This window comes from Dufourea novaeangliae, unplaced genomic scaffold, assembly GCF_001272555.1.
Source record: "Dufourea novaeangliae isolate 0120121106 unplaced genomic scaffold, ASM127255v1 scaffold228, whole genome shotgun sequence".
Lineage (NCBI taxonomy): Eukaryota > Metazoa > Arthropoda > Insecta > Hymenoptera > Halictidae > Dufourea > Dufourea novaeangliae.
Genome location: NW_015374150.1, coordinates 4,895,184 through 4,917,253, shown reverse-complemented (window position 1 = coordinate 4,917,253; position 22,070 = coordinate 4,895,184). Strand labels below are relative to the sequence as shown.

The 22,070-nt window shown below is 34.3% G+C and overlaps 5 protein-coding genes across 9 annotated transcripts; 1 reads left to right on the top strand and 4 right to left on the bottom strand.

The window, feature by feature from the left end:
* Positions 1 to 358: 358 nt before the first annotated feature.
* Positions 359 to 3,441, bottom strand: LOC107191777 (probable ATP-dependent RNA helicase DDX43). Its single transcript, XM_015580881.1, has 11 exons — positions 3,342 to 3,441; positions 2,937 to 3,237; positions 2,491 to 2,697; positions 2,204 to 2,422; positions 2,014 to 2,140; positions 1,765 to 1,930; positions 1,436 to 1,678; positions 1,205 to 1,352; positions 892 to 1,133; positions 642 to 804; positions 359 to 563 (listed from the first exon to the last, which is right to left on the bottom strand). The coding sequence occupies exons 2-11, from the start codon at positions 3,204 to 3,206 to the stop codon at positions 432 to 434; spliced, it is 1,917 nt and encodes a 638-aa protein (XP_015436367.1). The 5' UTR covers positions 3,207 to 3,237; positions 3,342 to 3,441; the 3' UTR covers positions 359 to 431.
* A 2,427-nt stretch (positions 3,442 to 5,868) lies between these two features.
* LOC107191780 (cytochrome c oxidase subunit 6b-2) lies at positions 5,869 to 9,639 on the bottom strand. Of its 2 annotated transcripts, XM_015580887.1 has the most exons (3): positions 9,512 to 9,639; positions 6,260 to 6,382; positions 5,869 to 6,170 (listed from the first exon to the last, which is right to left on the bottom strand). In XM_015580887.1, exons 2-3 carry the CDS (start codon positions 6,373 to 6,375, stop codon positions 6,002 to 6,004), a joined length of 285 nt encoding a protein of 94 aa, XP_015436373.1. In that variant the 5' UTR covers positions 6,376 to 6,382; positions 9,512 to 9,639; the 3' UTR covers positions 5,869 to 6,001. The 2 variants fall into 2 exon arrangements, with proteins under 2 accessions (XP_015436373.1, XP_015436372.1); XM_015580886.1 differs by lacking the exon at positions 9,512 to 9,639 and having other exon boundaries at positions 6,260 to 6,673.
* Positions 6,920 to 9,746, bottom strand: LOC107191779 (serine/threonine-protein kinase fray2-like). Of its 2 annotated transcripts, none has more exons than XM_015580884.1 (2): positions 9,663 to 9,746; positions 6,920 to 7,783 (listed from the first exon to the last, which is right to left on the bottom strand). In XM_015580884.1, the coding sequence occupies exon 2, from the start codon at positions 7,732 to 7,734 to the stop codon at positions 6,922 to 6,924; it is 813 nt and encodes a 270-aa protein (XP_015436370.1). In that variant the 5' UTR covers positions 7,735 to 7,783; positions 9,663 to 9,746; the 3' UTR covers positions 6,920 to 6,921. The 2 variants fall into 2 exon arrangements, with proteins under 2 accessions (XP_015436370.1, XP_015436371.1); XM_015580885.1 differs by lacking the exon at positions 9,663 to 9,746 and adding an exon at positions 8,295 to 8,311.
* A 567-nt stretch (positions 9,747 to 10,313) lies between these two features.
* LOC107191620 (RNA-binding protein 39) lies at positions 10,314 to 17,768 on the top strand. 3 transcript variants are annotated; one of them, XM_015580702.1, is made up of 9 exons: positions 10,314 to 10,418; positions 10,506 to 10,579; positions 14,037 to 14,101; positions 15,361 to 15,672; positions 15,768 to 15,975; positions 16,048 to 16,314; positions 16,388 to 16,563; positions 16,642 to 16,812; positions 17,082 to 17,767. In XM_015580702.1, the coding sequence occupies exons 2-9, from the start codon at positions 10,526 to 10,528 to the stop codon at positions 17,377 to 17,379; spliced, it is 1,551 nt and encodes a 516-aa protein (XP_015436188.1). In that variant the 5' UTR covers positions 10,314 to 10,418; positions 10,506 to 10,525; the 3' UTR covers positions 17,380 to 17,767. The 3 variants fall into 3 exon arrangements, with proteins under 3 accessions (XP_015436188.1, XP_015436187.1, XP_015436186.1); XM_015580701.1 differs by lacking the exon at positions 10,314 to 10,418 and having other exon boundaries at positions 10,490 to 10,579; positions 15,771 to 15,975; positions 17,082 to 17,768; XM_015580700.1 differs by lacking the exon at positions 10,314 to 10,418 and having other exon boundaries at positions 10,490 to 10,579; positions 17,082 to 17,768.
* A 1,904-nt stretch (positions 17,769 to 19,672) lies between these two features.
* On the bottom strand, positions 19,673 to 21,906 carry LOC107191697 (2',5'-phosphodiesterase 12-like). Its single transcript, XM_015580796.1, has 6 exons — positions 21,033 to 21,906; positions 20,815 to 20,954; positions 20,445 to 20,731; positions 20,226 to 20,378; positions 20,028 to 20,148; positions 19,673 to 19,937 (listed from the first exon to the last, which is right to left on the bottom strand). The coding sequence occupies exons 1-6, from the start codon at positions 21,863 to 21,865 to the stop codon at positions 19,675 to 19,677; spliced, it is 1,797 nt and encodes a 598-aa protein (XP_015436282.1). The 5' UTR covers positions 21,866 to 21,906; the 3' UTR covers positions 19,673 to 19,674.
* Positions 21,907 to 22,070: the final 164 nt, after the last annotated feature.

Here is a 22,070-nt window from a genome sequence, read left to right as displayed (position 1 = left end):
TTGCAAAGAAAAAAAACATTGAATTCAATGTCACGTTTAAAAGGTTCGCAATTAAATCATTTTTTAATAATATTACTTTTATTATTTTACTATGTAATAAGTAATATGTATGGTTTTTGTTATTACAAGTTTTGCTAAATATTATACGATTGTAATTTGAGGAAATAAAATTTGATATTGTTTTTAGGCAAAATGTTTAATAGAGCAAAGTCATAGTAATACTAAAGAACTGAATGAATGACTAAAGTTAATGTTGAGAAAACCAAACTTACCTGAGTGATTTTTTTTATTTAATTCATGTATATATGAAATGAGAAATGTCATGATACATGAAAAAAAAATGTTATAACTGCCCTCAAGTAACTAACTTAAGAAGATTTCATGCACACAAATTTGCATACAATGATTGATTCAAGCATAATTTCCATAGATTACCATCTTCTATTGCTCCTTCTGTTTGAATAATCAGATCTGTCTGGTCGTTCAAATTGTTTCTCTTGTGCTCGTTTTTCCTTCCATGCTGCATACCTATCAGCCATTTTATACACTTCCACAGGAACTTCCTTTAATGGAAAATGTTGTTACAGACACTGTTAAATTAAAATTCTCGCATAAACGCATACTTCTACAATGACCCAGACCTGATTAGCTTCTTCTAAAATATTAATTAGTTGTCTGGCAAGAGACCAATCTTTCCTTGTCATGAATGTTATGCTTTCTCCTGTACGCCCAGCGCGACCAGTACGACCAACTCGATGAACATACTCTTCTATATCTCGAGGAAAATCATAATTTAGCACATGCCTGCAGAAAAATTCAGATTCAACAGATTAAAAACTTCTTAAGGTATTCAGATATGTATGGACAAAATGATGTACAGACGAAACTTACGAGACATCTTCAATATCAATTCCTCGACTGGCTACGTCCGTTGCAAGCAGTATTTGGACTTCTCCAGTTTTTAAATCCTCTAATGCTTGTTCCCTGTCAGATTGTTCTCTCCCTCCATGTATACTCTGACAATTCATACCTTGTAAAGCTAAGTCACTCGCTATATCGTCAACTCTAGACTTTTTTCCAAAGAATACTATCACTTTGTCCTTAGGACCCATTTCACGGAAAAACTGATGCATCTATTGAAATAAATGAATTTAGTATGCCTATATTCTTTAGTACCCTTGCATTGAGAAGATAATATATCAACCATATCTATTTTTTCTGGTTCATCGATTATGTAAATCTTCTGTACTACAGTGTGTACAGTAGCCAAATCAAGAGATCCAACAAATATCTGTATTGGATTTTGCATATACGACTGAGCCAAACGTCTTACGCCTTGGGGCCATGTAGCACTGAAATGTAAAAAATTAACAGTAGTGCTTCTTCTCCAATGTACAGGTTTATTCTAACCTTTCGTATGATGTGTTTTAGATACCTTGTCATAACTGTTTGACGATCTGGTCTAATATCTAACAAAGTTTTTCTAATTTGTGGTTCAAAACCCATGTCAAGCATACGATCAGCTTCATCTAATACAAGGTACGTGACGGACGAAATATTTAAAATATTCGCTTCAACAAGATCATTTAATCTGCCAGGAGTTGCAATAACTATTTCGACTCCCTTTAAGACCATATTTACTTGTTCTTTACGACTGCCACCTCCATACACACATACCCTTTAATTGTGTTTTAATCTTTAATATATGAAACTGAAAGATAACTGTCTCACTAGTATAAAAACTGTATTGCTCTTGTTACTTACGCTTTTATACCATGGTAAGAATATTTGTTCACTTCTTTTTCAATTTGTAATGCCAACTCTCTTGTTGGAGCCATAACAAGGACATTAGGACCATTTCGCTCTGACCGTGGTGTTTCTTGTCCTTCTATGTGAATCAAAGCTGGTAGCAGAAACGCCAATGTTTTTCCTAAATCAAACGGAAAGCAATGACAGAAGTTCCTTTATCTAATTTGGTACACTGTAGTAATGATAAAAGTCTAAATAATCTACCTGTGCCTGTTTGTGCAATACCAATAAGATCTTTACCACTGAGAAGTACAGGCCATGCCTGACACTGTATGGGACTTGGTTTAACAAAACCCTGCTTCCTTATTTCTTCCAGTATATCTGAGTAACTCTAATTACATATTTTTATTGTGGTGCTGCATTCTACCTTATTAAATATTTCTTGATTACTTACCTCAAAAGCCTGTTCAAATGTTTCAATAGGATTGGGTATATCAAACACTTGTGACTGTTTCTCTTGTTCATCAAACATATATCTTACTTCTATGTTATTATTTATTTGCCTGATATGAGCTACCTGTTCTTTTGTCATGTTAGTAACATCTGGATGCTCTTTATAAAAATTCTTTATAATAGGAACAAGTTTTGACCATTTTTCTTTTTGAAAGTCATCCTAATAAGCATTAAGACAATTGTAAGAAAGTGATTGTATTGTAAAGAGTTTGGAAATGATAAACTTACACATTTCTGACTAGCTTGAGACCAGTCAAAGTTATTAAAATCAATTTGTGATTCATTATTTTGTTGCTTTTCTTGCCCCTCTTTTTTTGATAGTAAATACGAAGAATCCATTAATGATTCTTCAATCAATTGTTTTGCTTGTTCCTGTGCTTCTTTGGAACCAATTATAGTTACAGCAGTTGTATCGTTTCCAGTTGATCGATCAACCTATACAAAAATGTGTTTATTTCTTATAAAATAAAAACCAATTTTATTACACCCAGAATACATATGTATACATAGCATATACGATTTCTATTGTACAAGAAGACAAGCAAATACTATATAAAAAGAATTTTAATTTTTCCTAAAATCATCACGACACACAATACTGTTATTACTTTTATGAATATTAAAACTTTCTTCTTATGGAATTAAAAAATTAATGTGAATCCGCTAATGCTTACTTGAATCTTTGTATTTGTTTTATCTTGCAATTCTCTAATATTCGATCCACTTCTTCCAATTAGTTTTCCCACTTTGTCTGTTTCAATGTGTATGATAAATTTCTCCAGTTTATCATCAAAACTATCATGGATAGAATCATAAGACAGATTTTCCCTTTTCTTAGAGTAATTACTTCTTCGTCGTCCATCCCCGTCGCTGTATCTTGAACTTTGAGTGTAGCTTTTTGAAAAGTGGGATGAATTTCCAAAATTCTTTCGATTAGTATCCATTTTGTGATTATTAATTACGCAAACAAAAGTACTGAAACAGCATGAATTCATTCGCATTATGTAAAATAGTATACAGTTATACAGTCATACGAACTAATCACGCCTAAAAGTACGATCAAATATATAAGTATGTACCTGTAATTCAACAGAAGATAATTAATCTATTTTAAAGTCTAATAGTATTGTAAAATACTTTTATTCTGTAAGTACAAATACTGATGTATGTACATATATTTATTTTAGTCTCTTTTGGTAGCATGTGCTCACATTGACATTGCCAAGTTGTGCCAAGGGTGCCAAGTTCAACAAAACATGCAAAACATGACCGAAGAATGTTTAGTACTAGGGATGTCGGATACCTGAAATTACGGGCACAGGATAGGACAGAAAAGTTTTGGCGGGATCGGACGAAATCTCGATACTTCCGTGTTGCTGCCCGAAACTTTCGGGATAGCGAACAAAACGAGAATATCGTGGATCTCATCCGCATCTGCACATCCCTTACACCACACTCGTTCTGTTCAGTTACATACATATACATAAGTATGCTAGCACACAAAATAAGAATGTTTCAAATTTTAAGACGCAATGAGATGTACGTTTCTTAATTTTACCGCTAGAGGGTAGCGAACAGTAGTAAATTAGACGTTCGTTCTCCATGAGCGTCTAATCGAAATTATGTAAACAATGACTATTAAAAGATTGCCCTTAATGGACATACTTAAGTTTTCATAAGTTTTATTCAACCACTGCAATGTGAATTCCAAGGATTACACGCTAAGCAACCCAAGGTTTAAATTTAATCGCAATTCAAGGGAATTTCGTATAGTTTTTATTATGTACAGAGTTTGGTTTCACCCCTTACCCGCTAGATTGTTAGAACCAGTTAGAATCACACGATCAACACGATCCCGTGGTTAGAATGTTTCTGTGCCCGTGGTACGACCACTTTACAAGAATCACCTCTGTGAAGTTAGCCGGACCACTTTACCTTTTTAACGTTTCATTGTACCCAATCGATTGGTGGTCGTTTGGTGGTCATTGATGGCCTAATTAGAACATTTGGTGATCACGCGTTCTTTTGTAATTAAGTGATCAAAATTTGACCGTGAAGTTAGCCGAAAAAATTTTTTTTTTCACCGGATTCAGTTTTTTAAATGCTCAATTGACGTGTAATCGTTTGGTGGTCATTGGTGTTCTAATTACAACATTTGGTGGTACTTAGTTTCTATAAAAAAACGAAAAAAACGATGTAGTCATCTGGCATTTCAGGATGCAGGATTCAGAAAAGTGCCGGAAAAATGTGGGATTTATGGGACATTTAATGGCGCCCTCACCACTTTGGTGGCGAAAATTGGAACTAATCACAGAACTTCTTCGATAGTTCGCAAAAACGCCGCCAGATGGCGCGGCGTAAAAAGTTTTAGAATTAGTTCAAATTTTCGCCACCAAATTGGTGTGGGGGCGCCACTAAATGTCCCATAAATCCCAAATTTTTCCGGCACTTTTCTAAATACTGCATCCTGAAATGCCAGATGACTACATCGTTTTTTTCGTTTTTTATAGAAACTAAGTACCATCGATCACCAATCGATTGGGTGTAATGAAATGTTAAAAGTCATAATTGCCCGGCTAACTTCACAGAGGCACAAGAATCTATGAAACACAACGATTGTAGGGATTTATGACTTACAATGTTAATTTTGAATTATATATAGGTTGCAGAAATTCTTCCGCTCTTTGGCCGGGATTCATAGTCACTACTTATTCTTAAACAAATGCTTAAGTTCCCAGTTATGAATGTATACGTGTATACGTATGAATGAGCAACGACTATGAATCCCGCCCTTTTTCACTTACTTTTGGCGGACTTTTGCTTCTTCATTTTCGCTACTAGATGACGCAACTATTCACTTTTACGCGCCTAATTTGTAATTTGATTAAATATGCAATTATTGCATTATTATTGGCAAGTTTTGTTACTAAACATCGTCGATAGTCTAAATCCGTAAACAGTATGCAATTTGTAAAATATATTTTTTAAGTAAGTGTGAAGTAAGTTATCACGGCATAATTAGATTGAATACCTCACAGTTTATATGACAATATATTCCTGGAGCTCATGCTGATTGTTAATAAATTAATAATAGCATAGAAATTCGTAACTGCCAATGCATGTTCTATTTTCACGAAAGTATAGTAAGCAATCCAAAACTGTCGGAATAAATTTTTAATTAATTCACGGAGATTCTAACGTGTGAGAAAATTAATCACACAGGGCGATCTATTACAGTGATTTAGAAATCGAACAATGGAACTAAACAGCTTCCCTATAATAAAAATGCACAACACTCCTAATTGCAATTACATACTTATTCCAATGATGTCAGATCGATTATTTATCTAATTAGTAGAAGGTCATCATATTCGGAAGAAAATCAGGCGCTAATGTTCATTTTTTTTTAAACGAACGACATAATACTTTCATCGTTTGAAAAAAAATGGTTTAAGAATTACCGGTCTGAATAATAATTACTGAATATTTTTATAAACAATTTTATAATTAAACGTAGCATGTCGTTTTGACGTAACGTTTATTTCCATTGAATGATTTACACTGTTCGAAGTTCAGAAAGAAAAGAGTGTGACATGAAAATCGATAGAAATTAAACTATCCTTAATTTATTTGATATCAATTACTTTACAAACAGGAAAGTAGAAGTGCAAAATCCTGTTCTCGTGAAAGAAATATCACTAATGGAAGAGGCAAAAGCATTATGTAGTGCCTCAATTTATTATATCTTTCCTGGAAATGTTCCCTGTTCAAGCTGTTCATCCCATTTCTCTATCCAAAAGTTGGGGCACATCGCCTTGTAAACTTTCTTGAAATATTTACAAGCTTCGTACTCCTCGCTATGACGTTTTTTGCAACGATGGAAATCCACATAGCTAGTGTAACAATATCTGCACTCAAAACATTACGAATAAGTGATATTGCAAGGAACGCAAATTAGTACCATGAAACAGAACATTACTTTAGTTTTTTTATTTACCTCGTCTGGTTTGTATTTGGGAATCTTGGGTCATATGGTGCTGTCATCGGCTTGAAATCGCCTGGGGGAATGATGGTAGTATCATCGGGAGATCCAATTTTCGTGTATTTGACCATATTGTTGCTGCTTAACAAGTTACAAGTTACTTAATCTATTATATTTAGTGAACGATTTACGTATTTTACCCTCCCTTTCCTCCCCAAAAGCAAACTCTCTATATGCGTCTCTCGCTGCAGTCCTTTGTCTCTTGCACCACTTAACACTATCACGAATAATAGTTGTTTTTTCACTACAAATGTTTCCCAGTTTTATGTCGTTAAACAATGCTGTTCATGTCGAAATACTTTATAATTTGATAGAACGCATTCATAATGTCTGATCAACACATTTGTACATTTCACATAATAATAGAAAAAGAAAGGATGTATTGCATTTACACTCTTGAATTTCATATTTGTTTAAATATCGAAACATCGTTCCAAGTTTATCAAAATTTAAAATGATTTGAGTACAAGCAATGCTTCTTAAACTTGATAGATCGCCATTCTGGTACATTTAAACGCAATCATTAAAACGTTATAAGGAGTAGAGCATTTTTCAAAAGTACATTCCATTATAGTTGAACAAAAGTAACAAAATATGAAATATAAAATTGAATTCAACTATTTGACCAGTGGTCTAGTGTTGTCTTCTTCTTGACAACAAACTTCTCTATATTTCTTCACTTCAGCCATATACAGTGACCAAGCATCCTTGGGCTGTTCAACGGTTTGTTCAGTCTTTGGTTTAGCAACCATTCCAGTTTTTAAAATCCTTCCTCCTCGTCTCTTTCCTACCATTAATGGTGGGGGAACTACAGTTTTCTCTTCCAAAACAGAAGTCGTTGGTTTTTGTGCTGGTTGCATTTGCTCTTGCATTTTTTTAAACATTTCCATAAAGCTACCATCATTTTTAAAAGCATTAGACTGTGGTGGAACAACTGGTTGTTGCATAGTTGTTTCAATATTATCTTCGGCAGTATCAGATTCATACGACAGTGCCCTATGATATCTACGGTTTTCTCTGCCTCTGTGTCTATCTCTACTTCTATTACGACTACGACTACGCCTTCTGTCTCTGGATCGTGACCTTCCTCTTGATCTCGATCGTGATCTGTCTCTTCTGGAGTATTTTCGTGATCGATCCCTATCCCTGTCTCGATCCTTGTCCCTGTCAGATGATCGAGATCGTCTATGTGATCGACTTGGGGGAGACTTTGAACCACTACGTCTTCTTCTACGTCTATCCTGGGGCGAATCGTTTCTGGAAGTTCTACTGCTTCTGTAATCCAAGGGTGAAGGCGAGCGACGAGACGACATTCTATTTTTGTACCCATCATATGTTGTATAAGATGCACTATACATAGGAGGTGAAGGTGGTGCAGGTGGCGAGTCTGTATTGGACTTGGAGCCACGTTCATGCCGCTTTGAATCCATTGTTGCGCTTGAGTGCCTCTCTCACCAGGCTGAATGGACAGATGGACACCTACAAGGATAGAAACTGCCTTCTATAAGTACACCGCTCAGTTTTTCTTACCACGCCTTTATCTGATTGGTTTTAAATGTACGCGTTTGCAAGAGACAAGCGGATTTATAGCGAGAGACCAAGACATTTTTAGATCAACATTTGAATCAAGAGAGTTCAATCGAAGCCAGAATTTATGTAGTTTTATAGTTTTCTAAGACAATAGTTTGTTTGTTCGAAATATATACATTTCTATTACAACTAATCATACACATGACATAAATCTAGCTTCAATTGTATGCCTAATCTACAAGGTGTTAATAAAAGTGTAAAACATTTTCACATAATGAAATCTATATACTAAACTGAGATGAAAATTACGAATGATGAAATTTTGTTAAAGGCTTGGTTTGCGAATCATTAATTGTTGAAAAAAACCGGTGAACATAAGCATAACCGAAGGTGAGGGGCTTGTGCTTGTCCTCTCCCCTAGAGGGAAAAAATGGCTTCTTCCCTATCCTATGAAATTTACCTTAAGATAAATACCCCTCCCCCTTATCCCCGACTGACAACCTGAATACACACGTGCAGGTGAAATACGTCCAACACAACGAGTTATACTACTGTCGGCATACATTCGCCAGCTGATTCACAGGCTCATTGATAACTGTCAATGCAGTAACGACCTAGAAAGACCCACCTGCCTCGTAACTGAAATGATGACATACAATGCTAAGTGATACTGTGATAGTTTTTTCTAAAACTTTCTAGAGTATGTAATACTAATCATTACAGAATATTAAACCTTCCTACTTACTAAAGTCCACAAAAGCTTATCAAAATCCACCCTATGGGATTGTCAAGTAGAGAGGGTAAGGAGTAAGAGTGGGTCCTTCTAGGTGGCTACAGCATTGACTATCATCGACCAAGCCCTTAAATTAGCTGGCCAACATATATTGATAATAGTACAACACGTTGTGTCAGACGTATTTTACGCGTATTTTCAACAATTAGTAACTCGGAAACGAAGCCTCCAACGCGATTTCGCCGCTCTTGATTTTCATCTTAGTCTGGCATATAGAATCCATCCTGTGAAAATGTCCCACATTTTTATTAACACCCTGTATAGTTACAATTATACGTATTTCTTTATTTATAGATATCTTGTTCAATTACTACTATTATTTAACAATTATAATTATATTTTTCCGAATGTTTTTTTCATTAGATTTAATTATGCATTATTATATAATTTTACTGTATATCTCCTTACTGAATAGTTGTTGAATCAAAAGTATATGTAGGTATATACCTAGTATTATCAACGATACCTTTAATTACATCGTTTGTGATAATCAATGTGAATCGACTAACAACAGTGTAATACTTCCAAATATGATTCCTACAGTCATTTAGAAAAAAAAGTATTTGGAACACACTTGATACCTTTATGTCATTGTCAATTAAAATCGCGTTTATCTTATTAATAAGAAACTTTCTTAAAACCATAGCTGCACTAAATTGTGATCAAACAGATTCAATGCAACGTAATACCATGAAGAAACGAAATACCGACGAAATGAAAACTAAGTCAACCCAATTCAAATAACAGATTCATACTTTCAACATTGAAATGTACAATTACTTTTCAATACACGGATGATTAATTCATAGAGGAGTAGATAGTACAAAAATTGATAAGAGGTAGACAGGAATAAAAGAACACGTAATTTGATGGAAAACCCTTACCAAAAATGAAATACAGATTTCGAATTAGTATAAAAATTAGCTTTCACAAAAGTATAATTAAAACCTTTCTACAATATTCTTGAACAAATCATCGACTATTTTAGCCGTCTAAGTATTCTACAATTACGCGAAATAGCTTTGTATAAAATACCTTAATCAGCCGTGCGAATGAAAACAAAATGGCCACTAGGCAAACTGCGCCAGACTGTTACGTCATACATTTATGTCCTGGACAAAGTTGAATCTAAGTCTAGAAGGTACGTCAATAGTGTAAAACGTGCTTTAACATGTACACGCCAGAGATCGCTTTAAACATTTTCAAAAATTGCTATGTATATTATAACATAATAATTGTTGAATAGAATGTCGATTTCAAATTTGTTTCTTTTATTACATAGGTATTATAATAAATGTCCAACAATTGTTCATGTGCAAAAATTTATAACAATTAGTAATTAAGCCTACTTTAAAATGCGTATTCATATATATATATATATATATATATAGATTGTGACAGGATTTAACAGGATTGTCTATCACAGATATTCGTAAATCTGTTTTCGATTACTTTAATATACCGTGGTTTTATGTGATGGTAGAGTGTATTTGTTTAAAGAAACAGAAAGGAATTTACAGTGAAAGAATATTATAATTCATGAAGTGTCTAGGGAAATTTTAAAAGATATTGTTGTGAACTTGTGAATGTAACTAAGGAGACAATACATTATAATTACATCCGATGATGGTGGCGCTGAACTCGTCCGCAACTTCCGGTCCTCCATTTTCTTTTGGTCATCGTGTCGCGAACGATTGCGTTCTTGTTCACGCACCTTCGTTATTGATCGTGACGATTTTAAGTAATCGTTCAGACGTTTGAAATCATATAATTAAAAACGCTCGCTAGTCTGTACGTTGCATAATATCTTCATACTTCATTTCTATCGTTCATCGCAATCGCTTTTGGTGTATCCAGTGCTAATGCGTGGTATTTCAGAATACTCTCCGACACTTGCAATGGCGGAGGATTTGGATGTCGAGGCAATGCTGGAGGCGCCATACAAGAAAGGGGTAAGGCATATATCTTTTTTCTTGGTTTTCTTTTTCTTATATTTTTTTTTTATGTCTCGGTTTGTTCCCTCGAGGTCCTGTCTCTCTTTCTCTGTCTCTCTCGCTCTCTTTGTAATTCCATAAAGCCTACTCTAATCTCGACGCACGCAGAATCCATTTACGGTGGTGTGCCGTTCTGGATGTGTTCAGTTTTGTTGCGTTCGAGAAAGGAAAAAAATAGAAACATCCGTCCTTACTTCCTGTATATACATGTAGAACAAAGTACACCCTTGTCTTTCATACCGACTATTGATCAATACCTCCGTTTTCTGTACTTATAGATGGTACGTAACATGTACCCTCGCGCTCGTAGGATGTTCGGCAGCGAGTTCCTAGAATGCACTTGAAATACGAGGTATTAAGAAAAGCCATCACTAACATCATTTTTACTCAATTCTTTTTTTCTTTCTTTAGTTCAGTTTTTTTTCTTTAAATTTTACTTTCACAAAAGAAGTAACGTTTATTATTTTCACGACGTAGATAGAATTGCTGTTGTCATCTTTGTATGACTGTAGGGAAGGAAAAAACACGAGAAACAGTGTTCTTCTGTTCTCTCAATTGTATAACTTAATACAGAAAAGAAAGGAAAAAATCAATGATTAGGTGCTGTTCTGCCATGTGCCATGCTGTGCTTTTTGTCTTTACGCGTTAAGTGTGAAACAATAAACTGAACATTTCGTAAGTGTTATGTACACGTACATTTGTTAACACTATGGTTACAATAGTCATCGCAGATTCATAGCGTGGTTCAAAAATCAGTCGGACTGCAAAATAAACATGTTCTGATCATCAGAATAGCAATTTAAAAAACAAAGGGGACAATAAGGATCTTGAGCGTCTTTCAGTGCATAATGTCAATTCAGATCTGTGATATTTTTGACTTTTTTTTTTGTTAACAATCTACGAAAAGATGAAGTTCATCCAAATATACCGAATATTAAAGAGAACTTACTTACAGGTACCCCTGTAGTAAATGAACTACAGTCAGTGAACAGTCGTTTCCGTTTTATTGCTTGGAACCCTACAGCTGCAAGCCACCTACGGCCCTGAATGCTATGGCATCAATCGGTGCCACCTCTCGATGTGTTAATTTACTTCCACGCTATATCTCTGCGAGGACTATACAGTACTTCATGGTAGTAAGCCATGTCGTTTATATATATTTTCTGTACTATTAGGTGAAACAATAATAAATGTACTCTGTACATTTTAAAATTAAAACATTTCTGTGTTGACTTAGCTTTCTTTCCGGTTTATAGGAATTTTTCATACGCAATATATGTTATATATATATATATGTGTGTGTATACAATTACATATTAATGTTCTTTTTTGAAAGAAATGGATGCTGATATTCTGCTTGAAATTTATAAAATAAAGCCAGTCCAATATTAATGAAACATATTTGACTAATATGAATGTGTTTTCATTGTTGAAGAAAAACACAAAAATTCATCTTATGTTATGAAACGTACAGAACCATCTTAATATTTAGAAGTTCTACATTTTTTTCAGATAGTAATATATATGCAAAGTTGAGGGTAACATAAGTACAATATTAATCTTATTATCATTACTATTCTGTTAGAATAAATAATGTGCAAATGTCGTTTGAGTGATACTAAAAATAAATTATTTACAAAAGTGTTTGCAGTCTTCTTTGTTCCATAAATTTTCTAATTTTTCATCTGTAAGGTATTGTTTCTTGTATTGTAAATTTAAAACTAGTGCTTTCTAAACGACATGCATGGTAAATTGGCAAGCAGGATAAATACTTCACACAAATTAAATGAGAAAATGTTTTAAAGAAATATTCATTTTTTTAACCAAAATATTAAAGAAAATCAGAAAGTATTTTCAGATATAAATCAAGCGATTGTAATGTTGTTGGTACGATTGATGCAATTGTTCCAATGCATCAGTGTAGCATATTAAATACGTGTTCCTGTTGAACATCTAAAACATTTTCTCTGCATAACAAAGTCATTCCGCCGTGTATATCTACCGGCAACGGCAAATGATCGTTGATCATTTTATTCCTATTACTTGGATAGAGATAATTAAATCAATATGCAGGGTGTTCTATTTTAGTCTTTCCACGTGATTATCCTTCAAACTATTCGGTATTCTCAAAAATATGTCAAAGAGAATTTACTCTTGTTTCAAGAGGGCTGTCTTATGATGGAAACAAATTTTTCTAGGCGGAGGTGCCTCGAAGATATCAATTTAATCCTCGTTCTTTTGAACAAAACTATGTATCCCTTTTTAGTTAGACGGATATCCCGTTTTAGGACTAGTCTATTGGCCTAGGACATACGGGTCTTGCAAGATCCTTTAAAGCCATTTATGATCGTTCGATGCCTAGTTTCGCTACATCCGTCTGCAACATCGCCGAATGCCTGCAAAGAAATTACCAAGATAACTGTCGAGGAGGTAGAACTATAATCAAGCGACAGAGTAGGCCAATGTATTAATGCCCAAGTTCGTCCTTTAAAATATAAAAGATAAGGAACATTTTCAGGTCGTTTATGCGAAGCTAGACGTACAACGATCGTAAATAACCTTGAGAGACCCACGTTCTAGGTCAATGAACTAGTGTCGGAGCGGACTATGCGTCTATCTAAAACAGAATGCACAATTCTGTGTAAAACAACAAAAATCATTGTGAAACTTTGGAGGCATCTCAGCTTACAAGAAATTTGTTCACATCATAAGATGTCCCACTTGAAACTGAGTAATTTCCGTTTGAAATATTTTTGCGATTAATGAATAATTAGGGAGATAATCGCGTGAAAAGATTAAAATGGAACACCTTGTGTATGGAGGAGTTGTAGGCTAGCAATTAGGGTTCACATCTCGTGTTACATTAAAAACGTGCTGTCTTTGATGAGGGCTCTCTTTTGCAGAAGAAAAAGGATGTGTGGTTGGCCATTGGTAGTTTAAGACCAAGGCATGCTCAACCCAAGAATGCAATGCTTTCCTAAAACCCGATAAAACAATTGGTAAGTTTGAGCCAGGTGTATGCGAGATGTCGCAACACTATGCTCGCCCCGTCTGTCTCTCTCTTTTTCTTCTCTGTCTCCCCATCTCAGCCCCCAGAGACAATATAACGTGACTGGAAAAGAGAAAGAGCACGAGAGTGCACCACCATTCAACGGTATAGATCTTCGGTAATATTAATGCTCGCAGGAGAGTTGTCTACATGGATGTAAAGATTGACAAAAAAAAAAAAACCAATACATTATTACTGATATACTTTATTTCTGATACTATTGTCAGACGTTAAATTGTGCAATTTGTACACAATCTGTCGTTACCAAATTTACTAACGTTCTATGATTTGCTTTTTGTCCCCTTGTTCGCGCGTCCCTGCCACATCGGCTGGCTGGCATGGCATTCAACTGTTTGCTGTTCGTAGGAGCAGGACTCCTCATCCAAAGACAAATCCTCCAAGGAGAATGGGTCTAGCCGTAAAACATCTGGGTAACTATATTTAACATGTTACAATTGTATTAACTAATGCGTTGTGCTCGATACTCTATTTAGCAACATATATATTGTGGTGGTGTGGTTAATATTGTTTATAAACTTCAACAAACTATAGAAAGTCGATTTAATTTATTGAAATCTTGAAGCATGTCAAACGTGTGTTATATACATCATTTTTGAGTAGTTTAACCCATTCAGCCATCAATAGTCAGGTATCCAGATCATGCACTACAAACCTGACTTGTGGTTTAGGTTGAACAGGGTAAAATAGAGGTTGAGAACACAAGGTATCAAGTAACACTAACTTAAATCTAAGAGTACAGTTAGAAAATTCGTTGTTTTGTTTGTTATTAAATTATAAATCATATTTCACATAATATTATTGTAGTACATTACATGATTTTTATAAAAGACAATTCCAAAAAGTAAGAGGACTGGATATCTGTTTTCTTTAGATGTTTTGCAATTAAGTACGCTATTTTAATCAAAGTTCAGCTTGGTACTTGTATTTGTTTGTTGCTATAAATAAATATATATAACTATTTGAAGTTATATTCTCTTTGTTATAGACCCAATACAATTAGTGTAAATGCTGGTTATTTTCATAATTCCAAAGGTTAAACACAATGATGGTAAGTGTCTAGGAAGAATGGCTGTACTACAGATTCTGTTGCAAACGTGAAATATAGTAAATGCTAATTAGTAGAGATCCCAAGCATTAAAACAGGGGACAAGACTGTGAATTGTATTTTGTAAGAAGCTTGCTTTCGCAAGAACAGACAGATTATTTAAATTTCTTTGTTGATTATATTCTACTAGTTTCATGAAAATATTGTCTAACTTACAAAATGTTACATATTATATTGTTCAATGGTTTAATTGCATTTTTTTTCATTACATATATATATATATATCTAATGAAAAAAACATATATATATATATATATATATATATATTGTTAAAAACTGTATGGGATTGGAATGGGATAAGCAATTTTCCATGCTTAAACGGTTCTTATTGTTACAAAATTGTAATTTAACTAAAGTGTTTTTACCTCTAAGGGTTCGGAATTGTAAGTTTATGTATTTATTTCTTTAACGATTTATTTATAACGTCAAAGTTATCCTGTGCAAACGAAATTTGAATCGACTAACGAAATTTATTTACTGTTCAATTTCATATGCGTTGTATTTCATGAACTAAATAGAGCTTTATTTAGTTGAAAATGTTCTTTTCTGATTTTTCATTTTTAGGAAAAGTAAACATCGTTCTCGTTCCCGTTCTCGATCGCGAGACCGTAGGGAAAAGGATCGTCGCGATCGCGATAGAGATAGAGACAGGGATCGTGACAGGGACAGAGATCGCGATCGGGATCGTGATCGTCGACGCAGATCAAGATCAAGAGATCGAAGAGATCGTGACAGAGAGAACCGAGATGGCGACAGGGATAGGGAACGACGAGACAGAGACCGGGATCGAGATAGAAGAAGAAAACGATCGCTTACACCAATAACACTTCCCAGAGCAAGGCCACCATTTGGAAAAGGTGTCAGCCCCCTTGGAATGTAAGTATACAGTTTTTTAGGGGTAATTGAACGATTGAAAACTATTTCTATCGATTCTTCAAATTTTTAATATCGTATTTTTATACATATTTCAGTAGAAATGATGAGTTAACGCCAGAAGAACGGGATGCTCGGACAGTATTTTGCATGCAGTTAAGTCAGCGCATCCGTGCACGGGATTTAGAAGAGTTCTTCTCCAGCGTTGGCAAAGTTCAAGATGTACGGCTCATTACGTGCAACAAGACAAGGAGATTTAAGGGTATAGCTTACGTTGAATTCAAGGATCCTGAAAGTGTTACACTAGTAAGTTAACAGAAATAATGTACGGGCGTTGAGATCATTATAGGCTACCATATCATTTTATTACTTTTCTAGGCTCTTGGATTGTCTGGACAAAAACTTCTTGGTGTTCCTATAGTGGTACAACACACTCAAGCCGAAAAAAACCGTATGGGCAATTCTATGCCTAATCTTATGCCAAAGGGTCAGACAGGGCCTATGAGATTGTACGTTGGATCTCTTCACTTTAACATTACCGAAGACATGCTTCGTGGCATTTTTGAACCTTTCGGAAAAATTGACAATATTCAGTTAATTATGGACCCTGAAACCGGCCGGAGCAAAGGCTATGGATTCTTAACAGTACGTGTTGAAATTATAAATCAGTTGTATGCGTATGCGTATTCCGTCTAATTTCACGTTTGTCCGTTTATAGTTTCGAAATGCTGACGATGCGAAGAAAGCGTTGGAACAATTGAACGGGTTTGAACTTGCTGGTAGACCCATGAAAGTCGGTAATGTTACAGAACGTACAGACTTAATACAAGGACCTTCGCTTCTAGATACCGACGAACTAGATAGAAGTGGTATTGACTTGGGTGCTACTGGAAGGTAAAGGAAATACTTTTATCGGACGAAATATTCTTCAAATTATATCCATTTAATCTGTTTTATTAATTATATTTTTAGGTTACAGTTAATGTTCAAATTAGCAGAAGGGACTGGTCTTGAAATCCCTCCCGCAGCAGCGAATGCTTTGAATATGGCACCAGTTATGTCTACGCCACAGCCACCACCGCAAGCGGCCCCCCCTATAGCCACGCAATGCTTTATGTTATCGAATATGTTCGATCCGCAAAAGTAAGTCATCACATTTAATTACTACAGCGCATAAGTGCATATCTGTAGACCCAGTGTTTGTCTTTCCTGTCCTTTCATTGGAGGAACATATATGCTATATGAAATAAGTTATCTTAAAACACAATAATGTCATGCGTACCGTTGTATGTGTGTATGTCAATTATCGATAACTTGACACACTATTTTAACCAATTTGTTGTAAAGTACGTTAGCGTAGAAAAACTAAACACAAACAAACTAAGAAAGTGGTACTGTAATTTTTTTTTCAGCGAAACAAATCCGAACTGGGCGAAAGAAATTCGCGACGATGTTATCGAAGAATGCAACAAGCATGGAGGTGTGTTGCACGTGTATGTGGACCAAGCATCTCCTCAGGGTAATGTTTACGTCAAGTGTCCGTCAATTGCGACGGCGGTCGCTGCTGTTAACTCGTTACACGGTCGATGGTTCGCGGGTCGCGTGATTACTGCCGCGTATGTACCAGTTGTAAATTATCATTCATTATTTCCGGACGCGATGACCGCCTTACAATTGTTAGTCCCAAGCGCGCCACGAAGAGGAATGTGATCTTAAATATCAAAAGACGGCGTACGAACCTGTAAATTCCTATAGTATTAAATCTTTTCTTGTCGATATTAACGTAAAAAGAGGGAGGTTTTGTTACTATAATAATATGGTTTGAATATCAATGTAACAGAACCATATAAGAATGAGGTCGCGTATACGCGTGGCCAGTCGTTCCTTCAGAAATGCAAGTGTTCTTCGTTTTGTTTTCAACGGAAACTTGATAAATATTTTGCAATGTGTCTTGCAAAAACACTTGCATCTTACGAAGCACACACACACACACACACACACTCTAATGTTAGTAATCTTGACCAATTAATACACAATTAATGCAAAAACGTTGTTCTTCGTACACGTATTAGATGTTGCATTCAATATATGAACATAGAGTTCGTTCTTAAAAATAGTAATTTATTTATACAATACGTATAATGATTTCAAAGTATAAAGCGTGTGTATCCACGTGTTATTACACTTTCAAAACCGGTTTATTATAATGTACACTACACGGTACGCCGAATCTGTTTAAACGAAAATAACTAGCAACAGAGTAGTAAACATCATTATTACATGTACAAAGCGTATAATGTGAAGTTTTATGTAAAAATCTATCGTGATTACATCAAAATTTGCAGAGCTATTTGTTTACGAAAGGTATAGGTACATATGTTACATGATAAAAAAGAATGCTTGAAAGAGCTCGAGGGACCTGCAGGCAAAAAATAGTATAAATACAATTTCCTTTCATATGAATAAGGCAATAATAATGATAGTGATGAACATTTTAAATAATGTTGATAACGATGAAGTACATTCTTTCTACTAATTGGCGCAACGCTAATACTTAGGGCACTAATTATTACCCGTGCTGTTTCTGTACATTCTTTTTATGTAATTATATATAGAATATATAATGGCCTTGTATTAATAGGGTTCTTGAATTAGTCCTCTGAAATTATCGAACTTCCCAGTTAGAAAAAAACATTCTCTACAAACATTTTGAATGGCACAGAAGAAATACAGATTTTGAACTTAAACATTCGTGCTAAGAAAAGGTGCATATAAATTTATATTGATTGTATTTAGCTATAGATTCCTAATGAAACGTTCACAAGCTATACAAGAAGTTTGTTTCGTCTACAAACTGTTAATACTGTATGTATTATACTTATACAGGGCGTAGATAGGGCAATATTTTAGATGGTAATATTACATTTAACAGTCTGTCATTAGTCCTGCAGGTCTCTATTAGCGAAAAATCTATACAAAATGTTTTGTAAATTGACATTCACGTCATGTTAATGATATTTATGTCCAGTCACTCATAGATACAAATGCCGATGTAACTTCGTATTACACTGAAACGTGGGTGTACACTTCGATAAATTACACAGTAAAATTAATGTGATAAACAAAATGTGGATGTGAAAATCCTCTTCTAGTATACAAATGTAACTGCGCGAACACCAACATTTGTTCATTCGTATACGTGATAATTTGAGTGATTGTAGCGTGCGTAAGATTTTCATTTCTTAATATAGAATAGAATACAAAGATTATTTTTTAACCATTCGCTGTATGTATTTGACTTAGACTATAAATACTATTTTAACAACACTGGCAGATAAACATATTGTGTACATTTTATACAAAATTCTACAGAGTTATTATTATTATTATTTTTATTATTATGTAATTGTGCGAGTTCCAAGAGTGGTCACGAGAATGAACGCAGAAAGTGACGAGCAGAGCGCGGTCGCACTTCTTCTAATGCCACGTCGACATGGGTTGAGCAACGCACTATTTGGCACTATACTTTTACAGTACTGTAGCTTCGTATATTCCCAATTTTTCATGTAACTGAGAAAACTAATTTGGTTTCTGATTCCTCGGTTCAATCATTCGAATATCAAAAAACATAATAACTGGCTTTCATAAAACGTTTAACTTGTACGGGTAGAGAAGCTTAATGCTGTATTCAGTGAGTCTACGTTGGCGTCCGATTGCACATTTCGATAACAAAAAAAGCAGGAGAAGTGCGAGTGCGATATATATGTACACCACATAAATGATTAAACAAAAAAACTCGTATGAGACAATGTACAATTTAGTAATAAATTAGAAGATACATTATCGCTTTATAGATATTGGTAAATATTCCTAGATTCCTCGACAAGACCTTCAGGAACCATAGAATTCCCGAAAAGTTGCTAAATTCTTTTTATTGACTACAAAAATGGTCAAGTATAAATGTTAAATAAACTTGAAAAACATGTTTCAAAAAGGTGTTGATTTTTATTTTAACCATTTTAAATCGGCGCACAAAGAAATATGATCGCTTGGAAATACAACAGATGGAAGGCCTGTGTGTAAACTAAGCTCTTCTTTACTTGGCATTGGAATAACTTGTTCAACTTCTAAGTAATCGTTTTGATAAAATATATAATCCAAGCATCCAGAAAAGTTTGCTGTGTAATTTGTGTATTCTGGAGTACCACAAGCACTAGAGAAACTAATATTGTGCTGCAAGGTAACGTTTTTTATGTGTTCATTGGGACCTGTAATAAAATTATGAAAAAGCATTTGAACAAACTCTCATGTATGTATCATCTGTGTATATCTCTATACTGTTGCAAAAATTAACTTACTAGATTTCCAATCAGCATAGTCTTCTGGTATATATTTTTGAGTCATTAATTGATAAATACCATTGTATGGCGCGCTGTTAAAATCTCCACAGTACACGATGCTAACGTTGCATTCAAGATTCTGAAAGTATATTTAATCCTTCAAAATATATTATAATTGTGTACATTTGTATTTGAATATTTTGTGAATGCACTTACTTCTTTCTTTATTTCTCGGGAAAATTTCTGTAAATACATTAACCCATAATATGCCTGCAGCAATCGTATATGGTCCGCATCTGAACGAAAAAATAAATGCGTATTCCCAACAACTAAGATTTCTGAGTTTTCTTTGGATCGTAGTGCTATTGCCTGCAATATGATTCATGTATACGTATAATATACAGAATGGATCAATTAAAAATTATTTTCAAATACCTGTATAACTGTATTTCTATTTAGAAAAGCCTGTTTCACGTTTTCATTTTCTATCTGTAACCAAGTAATATTGAATTCACTTAAATCTGTGCCTTGAGAAAGAATGCTATAACTGCAATTCAATTGGTCAAATCTATCCTGATTATAAAAAACTGCAAGTCCTTCTTGCAGATCATTTTTAAGATTACATATGCCACTGTAGTTCAATATAGACAAAGCTGGTAATAGATCATTTTCAAAAACTTTATTTTCAACTTCCTGCAGACATATAATATCTGCATTGTATCCTGTAATAATTTATTATAGTTATTTAAATAATATATTCGTTTTCCCAATAAAGGTGAAATATTTTCTATTAATGAAAATGTACCTCTTAATTCTTTGAGAATCAGCAGTTTTCTGTAATCCATAGATAAGGCATACTCTGGACAGTATGGATACAATACATCCTTAGATACATCAGTTAATGAATACACATTTGCCAAAATATTATAGGACGTTACCCTAAAGCTATAATTAAAACAAATTACAAATGTTTACCTGAGGCCAAATATGGTTGTAATGATAACTTATTTCCAAAACGTTTACCTTTTACCTGACAATTTCGTTTTGGTAAAACAATGTCTAATTTCAAAAGGACAAACTCCTGGTCCAGCTTCTACTTTACCATTAGATATAATTTCTATTGCTGGTCCAGTCTGATCACCTTTTCTTGGTACACATTTTAGTTTTAATTTACATCCTACATCAGAGGCGGTAGGTATATAAAAATAGCCTTCTCCAACGTGAATCCATTTATTTGTTTCCATTTTATACCAGTCAAAAGCTGATATTGTTTTATCAACGTGCATTGTTACAAATTTTGAGGGATAAGTAAGAAAACCAACCAAAATACACAATGGCAATTTTATATTAGTAACAATTGGTGTGTTCTGTATCAACTTATATTCTGTGTCGAAAATGATTAATTTCACATTCGACAAATCCTCTAGGATTGCCTTACAAGTAAGATTTCCATCGAGGATAGAATTGTCTTTTACAAACTTGATCCTTTTATTTTCGACATTATTCAACAAGTTGTCCATCGTGTCTGTATTAATACTTTTTCCTTTGTTCTTTCTTTTAAGCTTCTTTATCGTTAAACTTTGTATATTGCTTTCTAATCTCCGAAGAAAATGATTTATTGGTTCGTTCACGTTTCTATTGAAATTGAATTGTCTGTCAACATTTAAATCAGTGTTAACGTAACGAAGCATCACTTCAAACTTGTCACTACCTTCATCGTATCTGAAAACTGCTTCATTCATATTTAGAATCAGCCTCGGTAGAGAATATTTCCTAAATAAATTTTGACTGATTTTCGAAGATTGAAGAAATGGGGTTAGACAACGTGAATAGAGCTCTCGTATTAGAAACGACATTTCACCATACCGTATTACATATATCTATGTATGTATATCTATCATGATCTATCATAGAATGCTTTAGTAGCTTCGAGTTTAGAGCATTGAAATAAGAAATTTTAGTACGAAAAGTTTAAATTGAAAATAATGTTAATCGAAGTCAATCGAAGCAAAATCGAAGTAATGACACGTGCACGAAAAACAGTAATTTCTCAATCCGTGT